At 32.1% G+C, this 9257-nt stretch overlaps 1 protein-coding gene across 1 annotated transcript; it reads right to left on the reverse strand.

Annotated features, from left to right (window-relative positions):
- On the reverse strand, positions 1-7334 carry LOC139502922 (angiopoietin-related protein 7-like). The gene is made up of 5 exons (XM_071292590.1): positions 7257-7334; positions 4914-5044; positions 3817-3913; positions 1806-1970; positions 1-309 (listed from the first exon to the last, which is right to left on the reverse strand). Exons 1-5 carry the CDS (start codon positions 7300-7302, stop codon positions 68-70), a joined length of 681 nt encoding a protein of 226 aa, XP_071148691.1. The 5' UTR covers positions 7303-7334; the 3' UTR covers positions 1-67.
- Between the last annotated feature and the right edge of the window lie 1923 nt (positions 7335-9257).

A 9257-nucleotide genomic window follows, 5' to 3' on the forward strand; every position in this document is an offset into this window, starting at 1 on the left:
TAAGAGACAGAAAAAAGGCAATTTTATTAATTGATTTATCGTATTAAAACATGTGAGTTTGTTTTTTTCACTTTGACCGGATCATCATACTAGCAGTCTCTAACGAATACATCGAATCCTTCCAAGTTTCCCATTTAATGAGTTGTTCCCCTTTTTTACCATTTCGTCTATGATAAAGAGTGAAACAAACAAGGTCACAACCACTGAACCACCAACCACTCGACTGCGCACAGTTACCGTGACTAATTCTGTCATTGTCACTATCCTTCGTCGAGAAAGCAAGTCCATTATGATATTTCATAGCATCTCCTGTAATATTGACAATGTATTATTTTCAATCTTAGTTTCTTGTGGATAATTCGGAGTTTAGGATGTCGTTTATTATCACCGTACTAGTAGAGATATTTGTTTAGGTGTCAGTTGAAGCACGCCTCCTGGTGAGGGAATTTCTCGCTGCATTGAAGACCTATTGGTGACCTTCTGTTGTTGTCTTTTCTATTGTCGGGTTGTTATCTCTTTGACACATTCCCCATTTCCATTCTCAATTTTATTAATATCTATTTATTTAACCAGATACACATTTGTTCTATGCTGAATTCGTTGAATATGAATATGGGTGTTTTACAGTAGTCATCCGGTAAATGACGGTGACCGAATTAAAATTTCAAAACATCATGATAGCACGAATTAAGTTAACACCGTTTATCATGATTTGATTTGTAGTAACGCTTGTAACTTTTTGATATAAATTACAAAAGAATGAAGAAATTAAAAAGTTAAAATCAAATCCAATTAAAAAGACAAACAAAATCAACATGCTTTGGAAAATCAAGAGAGAACATTTTCCCGCCAAAATCCCAATGGGTAAAATCTCGAAAACAGGCGCATTAACCCCTATATTTTTTTGGCTTTTTGATTCCTCAACTAATCCCCTATCAATACATACTAGTTTTTTGGAAAGTTATTTATTTTGAAACTGAGCAACAAACAAGTCCTTAATTAATATAATATATTCTATAAATTCAAACCCAGGATCAATGTCGCTGTCATACTAGGTTTAATAATGCTTAGAAGTCTGTTCGTAACAATTTGGATTGGAAATTATCATATTGTTTTTAGTTTTTACCATTTTATGTTATCCCTTAACCGAATCACCTTTCTTACTTAGAAACTTTTATGCTCAGAGAATAATAATTATGCATACATCAGTTAAGAGCTGGTGTACTAATTGTAAGGTTAAAACGTCATACATGTAGTTATCCCATGAGGATGTGGTGTGTCAGTGTAAGATCACCCCGATGGCCGTATACCGAAGGGCGATCTTACACTGACATACCAAGTCCGAGTGGGATAACTGTTTACATACCAGATTTTCTAGGCCAGATGAATAACATGAAGTTCAGAATTCCATAAAATAATTAAAAATATAATTTGTTACTATATACATGTAGTATGTAACCTTCATGAGCCCCGGAAACAATGTTTAAAATGTTAAATTAACCTTGAGTTAGTCTGAAGTCGTGCTGGTTTAACGGTGTGAACTATGTGTTCGATTCCCCGCATTGCCACTAGAAATTCAGTGGATTTTTTTACATAAGTTTTGAGAGGTACAAGTTGTCCTTACTTCGCATTAATATAAATAGTTAACAGTTTTATTGTTTGTTAAACATAGCTGCTAAAATGTTACAGAACAAGGAAACATGCAAAGAGATTCAAAGCTGTGTGATCTGGTAGGAGTGGTCCCTCTTTTTTTTTTTATCACCCCTGTTAAAACATAGGAGTTGGGATGTAACAATAATTCTCACCTGCATTTCCGGTGAAGCCCTTTACTGTCAATTTGTATTTAGAAGCAGTATTTCCGACTTTGAACATGGAATACTTAGCATATCTCTTTTCTCCTTTAAAGTTTTTCATATCAACCCGCATTTCTGTGTTGACCCTTGATGTCAGTCGATGGAGATTCATATTTCCTAGGAAAAACATATCTTGTTAATATAAAAAAGAAGATGTGGTATGATTGCCCTTAAGTCTGTGTCATACATGCATTTATATATACGTTTTTAATAGTAAATTGTTCGATAAATAGATACCAAACAAAAAATAAAATAACAAAACTACCGAACTTTTAGAAAATTCAAAACGGAAAGTCAAAAAACCAATGGCCAAATAAAATGCTCAAACACATCAAACGAATGATTACAACTGCCATATTCCTGACTTAATGTTACAGGCATTTTCTTATGAGGATGCAAGGAATGAATTGAAAAGAAGTCAAAGACTAATATATAATAATTTTGTAAAAACACACTAAACTAACGCTTAAAGTTTGAAGAACACGAAGACATACTAAACCAGGGCGAGTTTAGGTTCTTTGGAAGGGAAACCCATTATTTGTGATACTTGTCGCGTTACTGTAAAACTCTTATGTGATGTCATAATTGATTATAAGGCTTTAAATGATAGAATTGAAAGAGAGGCTAAAGATACCAAAGGAAATGCAAACTTGTTAGTCAAAAACAATGTCATCGCAAAATACATGAAAAGACGAAAAGACAACCAACAGTCAGAGTTCACAACATACAAAAAAAAATTAGTAACACGAATCAATTCGCCGTTTCAGAATCTAATGCATCCTGGGTAATATTTTCAAAAGCGTACACCAAAGCGTTTTGATTGGTTTAAAACGTTATAAACAATGGAAATTCAACCAATGACGTAACGTTATTTTCACTTTCGGGTACGAACAATGAAATTACCCATGATGCTTTAGATTCTGAAACGGCCAATTGTAATTCTATTTTTCCAAATTAAAGATGTATCCTGTTTTATATATTCGGGTTGCTGTCCAATAGACCACTTTCGAGTTCATCCGTCACCGGAAAAAACTCGTCAATTATACGCGTCTTTGTGACGTCATTAACCAGATAGAGGGGCCTGCCTGTATTCCTGCACTATAAACGTTTATCAAGCGTCGTAGTGATCGTCATTTTGCAGGATAAACTAGAAATAAGGTTTGTTCAGTGGGTACTTAATCACAATTCCCTAATGACAGCGGTGCAGAGTGTCAATTATGATAATTTAATTTGCCGAATAACTCGTGCAATATAGCTTTATAGTTTTTCAACTACTCGCTCAACATTGAAACGGAAGTCACGACGCACCTAAACGCACTAGTGACGTTCACTAAAACCAAAGTGTTTGACGGAAATGCATCGAACTCGAAAGTTGTCTATTGAAACATACCCAGATTCTGTCCCAAGTCATGCAGGAACCTGTTATTCAGTGCGTTTTTTGTTCATTAGTTTGTATATAAATAAGGCCGTTAGTTTTCTCCATTGAATGGTTACATATGTCATTTGGGGGCTTTTTATAGCTGACTCTGCAGTATGGTCTTTGCTAATTGTTGATGGCTGTACGGTAACCTATAGCTGTTAATTGCTGTGTTATTTGGTCTCCTGTGAAGAGTTGTCTCTTTGGCAATCATACTACTTCTCCTTTTTATATATCCTATATACCAACATATTTTTTTTATCCATAATATAAAGCGACACTGCATATCATACCATATCCAACCTGAAACATGACATTTTTTAAGGAAATAAAAACCCATTTGACCGTTACGGTTATCGATATATTAACGAAAAACCATTTGTTTTACAGGCACTATCGGATATCGGTCAAATGAATAATCTGTTGTTGTTTTTTTTAATATTACTTAAAAATTCGATAATAAAAACGTTACCATTTTTGATGCACCAGATGCGTATCTTGACAGTAAATGTCTCTTCAGTGATGCATACACATAAAAAAACATACCGAGCCAAAACTCTTTCTTCAAATTCCCAAAACCATTTTCATATTCCTTCCATTTTCTATCAAAACTTTCGGATCCATCCATTCGGTTTACAAAAACCTGTGAATTTAGACAAACACAACGTCATGACCTTATACTATTATATACCGTTATACCTATATATATAATTACAAATGTCATATGTTATTAAACTCATTGCACAATGGTAATAGAAATAAGAAGAAACCCACTTTAATCAATTTGTCAATGATCTACAAAATGTAACAAGAAAGTCATGTTAATAAATTTGTCTATTTGTCAAGGATTAACCAAATATTATAACTCGAGATATTTATTTTAAAGGTAGTTCAGGGGTATAGAAAAAAATGACAGAATTTTCTTTTACTTTTCCAAATGAAAATTTTACTATTCTTTTTTTTTCAAAAAATGATAAAAAGTATGGGTCATCGCGCTATTTTTCAAGGTACGAGTTATTCAAAATTGCCAAAAATTGCCTAGATTGATCATGAAAAAAAACATCTTTTGTGCATAAAAAGAAAAAAAAATGAGACAGAATTGTGAAAAAAAAAATAAAATATGAGTAAAAATAGGTTTCTAATTTATATCAAGAAAATAAAAAGAAAAAATGGTGTCACTAATCTTGCTTTCTTACTACAAGTAAAACATGAATATTTCCCTATATATCCAGTATAAATTTTTTTCTAAATAAGTTATCTCCCCTTAAATGGATTATTTGAAAAACTAATTCTAAAGTACAAATATTTGGTATGTGTTAAAACAATTTCGAAAAATAACCAAGTTTTTTTAATAGTTCTAAATAAACAGTGTAACCAAAAAACTGCAAATCTGTGTCCAAATTTGCAGATTTCGGCAAAGAACTAGACCGATTATTTTCTGTAATTGTACAATTCAAGATGGCAGTATACCCCTGAAATACCTTAAATTTACTAACATTGACTCTTAGGGGCACATAAAACAGTGATACGAATCATTCTAATACCGTTGTATGTCTTACTCTAAGTACATATATTAGAGCCAACAAATCATATCATGATAATTTTTTGTTTTAGATAAGTTAGATAAATCTGAAGAAGCTTACCGTCCAGCCCCCACCGTCAACTTCCATTTCACAGAAAACGTCAAATCCTGGTCCGTTATCAGGGTATATTTTGTATACACCACTTTTATCCAGTTGTTTATTTAGATCCGAGCAGTCCTTTGGTTTCGATACTACATGCATTATAAAATGATAATGAAATAATGTGTTAGTTGTCTTCAAATCCGTAAATGGACGTTAAGCAACCAACAATCAATCAATAAAATCCATAAATTGGTTTGACTGATAACCATCACGAGGCGTTCCAATATCGTTTAATATTTGCATGTAAAATAAAACAGCTATGACTGCTTAGCTTGTTCAATTCATGATAAAATAATGAACGAAAACACGAGAAGCTTCAATTGATGTAACTATTGATTTCATAATAATCTTTATTTGTCATATAAGTAACATTATACTTGTGACATAAACAAAAGTAACAACAACAATAAAATAACTGAATTAAACACACACATATCAATATATATACAAGTAAAACTAACTAAGAGTCCCCTGTCCTCAGCTCTAAAGACTGTTTTATAAAGGAACCTGTTTTTTTCACTTGGTTTATATTAGAAGGATTTAGTAGGACTACTAGTTTTTCAGTATCAGATAGATTTGGAAACATAGGATTATCTATTGTCATGTCTTTAAAAAGTTTTATACGTAAAACATTATTAATTTGACAGTGGAGGAGAAAGTGATTTTCAACTTCTAAGGTTTTACAAGTTGGACATGTTCTATTGTCTCGAGGTATTTTTAGATATCTGCCCTTCTCAATGAGCAAATTATGGTCACTAATTCCAATTTTTGTAAATAAACGTCTAGTTTCAAAATTGTGATATTTTAGATAAAATTCTTGGTCTTGTTTGACTTTATTATTTTTGTAAAGAAAAAGTTTGTTATTTTCGTTCAAACTATTAATTTTATTTTCCAGTAGTTCTGAATAAAATTTACTTGTAATATTCTTAATCCAACTAGTCTTTAGTTTGTTAACTTGTTCTATATTTTGACAAGACATTACTTTTTGTATATCAATATTCATTTTTTGTGTTGAATCTTTTATAAAAGTGGACCAAGTATAAACTCCTTGTGAATCAAGGTGTTTACTTAATGTATAACTTTCTTTTAGCAATGGGTTTATGTTTTCAGTATTTAATCTAGCCCAATAAAGAATTGCTTGTGTTTTTATATATTTTTCTATTGGTTGTCTACCAAGTTCAGCTTTAACACCTAAATTAGCAGATGTTTTTTTAGTACCTAAAATATATTTACAGAAATTAACATGAACCTTTTCGAAGGGAGTCTTATCCAAATATTGGAAATTATCTATATCTTTGTTTTGAGATTTTAATCTGCCTTTTGCTCTATGATACGATTGATATGTATCCATGTATGATATTTCAGCATTATATGTTAAAATTGGTTTTATAAGAGATCAAAAAGATTACAGGATACATTAACAGGAAAATTTCCCAAAAAGGCTGCATGTGTTTTTAATGAAAACAGAGCTTTCCTAGCTTTTTTGGCTAAATCTGTTAAACTTGCATTTAGATTTCCATTATTTTTTATCAGAGTGCCCAGAAATTTATACTCAGTAACGTTATCATTTTTTTCATTATTGAACCTTACAATGTATGGTTCCAGTTTTGTAGTTCTTTGTTCAATGATCATTGTTTTTGTTTTTTAGTATTTAGACATAACTGCCATTTTTCACAGTAATTTCATAATTGTAGCATACACAAAAGATTTATAAGAATTGAATGCTTCTTTTAACAATTTCATAGGGTTGTAAAAGTGTTGATCATGAGAACTTTCAAATGTCCTTCGGTCAACGATTTCACATCCCAATAGAATTATAAAAAGAGGCATTCAGTTCTTTAATAAAGCATATAAATTATTTAGATGTCTTAAGTTTGTATCTCGTTAGGTTGCTGTCTCACTGACGAATACCCTGTATGCCCTTTTATTCAAATTTTACCTACAATTGTTTCGAGCTCACATTAGGGAGCTACCATTTGATTTTTATGGGGGGGCTAGGATGAAAAATGTTGTCCTGCTTTTTTTTTAGTTGTAATCTCTGTCCTGCCTTTTTATTTTTTACTCTATTCGGTCCTGCCTTTTTTTTTACTAGTTATCCTGACTTTTTTTACACAAATTGTCATCCCCCCCATAAAAATCAAATGGAAGCTCCCTTAGGAATTATATTTTTGATAATCTATGAATACATAACATCAAGAAAATAGGCTTTTGACAATTTTACTAAATATCCTAGCTGAAACAAAAAATCAAATGAGTTATACATGTTTTTAAAAAAAAATCAGTATCTCTATCACCGCATACCTGATGGTAAAAAAGTTCTCTGGTTACCCTTCAACAAGATGTTCATGACTTTTTCTGCTATTTTTCCATAAAAATACACACCTACATATACAGAAAGCATAGATTTAAGGTGGTACCTAACACTACAGGGAGATAACTCTGTAAAATCAGCTAAACGTTTTAATTACGTTGTGTTGTTAAGGGATTATTAAGCTTCTCAATGATCAAAATAAGTGTTTGTGAAACTGCTATATAACCAGTGTAATTTTTCTGATAAAACGGTTGTTCAAATTTTTTAAATTTTTATATTTTTGTAAAAGGGTCAAAGTAAATACTTTGTCAAAATTTTAAGAAAATTAAACGAGCCAAATAAATTTTAGCTAAAGTGTTGAGTACCACCTTAAGTACGTTCAACTTCTACAGTAAAAATAACGATTTTATTTGAAATGCATAGAAATATGTTGCATGGTTAAATGTAACATGGATGGTATATTTTTAGTCATCGGGGTGTAATCAGGGATGTACGTAGTTTTAATTTCGCTCAGGGTATATGAAATTTTAACACCGAACACTTCAGGTTATACCAATATAACTATAATTGATTTTTTTAATCAATTTATTCTGTCAACACCGATATTACTGCGCATTGTTAATTATAACATTCTAACAATGTTTTGGAATTTTATTTTCATTTTTTATTTTTAATTTCGACCATACCAATTTTTCAATGCCAAGCCTTTAATTAGCACTTTTTTTCTATCCTTGGTTGAACAAGAGTATGACGTCTTATTTACATAGCGGTAATCAACAAAATCTTGCTCAATAAGAATAAATATTTAATGACAGCATAAATTATAAATATTTTATGTCTGAATAACGCATGGAAATTTTACCTGATTCAGAAGCGGATGTGAGAACATTTTTCTCTGCCAATATTGCCTTATCCAGTACACAAATCCAACAGAGAACTACATGTATCTGCATGCTATAATTATTTCAAGAGTCTGCATTGAGTTAGATAAAAAAAAATTGCATTTATATAATATACATCCTTTATAAGGTTTCGTGAACAGCTTGAATATATAGCGTGACAGAAATTGTACATTAAAGACTTATATATCATTAGTTGTTTTTTTTTTAAATGTCAGAGTGTAAATGTGAAACAGAATAGTTAAAATATATTTGATGAGAGATGCAAAAAGAAAATGGAATACAAATATACAAGTCTGCTTTTCTAAACGTCCAAGAGAGTGGCAAAAGTGCCGAGGAAAAGGGACATTTATACTCGAACTCGAAAAGTCGAAAATAAACTGATGCCTAACGCCAAGGCATTGGCGGATCCAAGAGGGGGGGGGGTCCGGGGGTTAGAACCCCCCTTTTTTGGGGGTCGATCAATGCATTTGAATGGGAGCATATAGTTGGAACCTCCCTTTACTCTGGGTTGGGACCCCCCCCCCCCTTTTATCAAATGGCTGGATCCGCCCCTGCATGGCGCTAACAGAACAATTCCAAGTTGAAAAACAATTGTTCACAAGACACCACATAAACAACTAAGACTGAAAAATACGAACCGCATCTATAACAGGGGTGGTCTCAGGTGCCCCGGAAGGGTAGACAGATCTTGCTCCGCAAGTTCTAAATATTCGTGTAAGTTTATGCAACGGTCACAGAATGTACAAAAAACCTTATATACAACGGAGAATTACGGAATCATTACGGAGAAAAGACAGTTGTATGAGTGTGTGTTGGGTTTGTAAAGTTCTCAGTCATATTAGTTGGGGAGTCTACTTTCAACTAGTTTTTTTTTATTGCTTTATTTGGTCGACCTTCTTGGAACTTTTATCTGAATTTGAATTTAAAGGAATTGTTCAATCCCTGCAATGACTTTTCTAAATACTTTATTAGAAGTGTTGTCTCCCTTACACTAGACGAAACATCTCAGAATTTGTATGAACATGTAAGCTCTATATTAAGAAGCGTAGTTATGTAACCTTGTATGTCCGTTATCATGTTGCAATGATA

The sequence above is a fragment of the Mytilus edulis genome, chromosome 14, assembly GCF_963676685.1.
Source record: "Mytilus edulis chromosome 14, xbMytEdul2.2, whole genome shotgun sequence".
Lineage (NCBI taxonomy): Eukaryota > Metazoa > Mollusca > Bivalvia > Mytilida > Mytilidae > Mytilus > Mytilus edulis.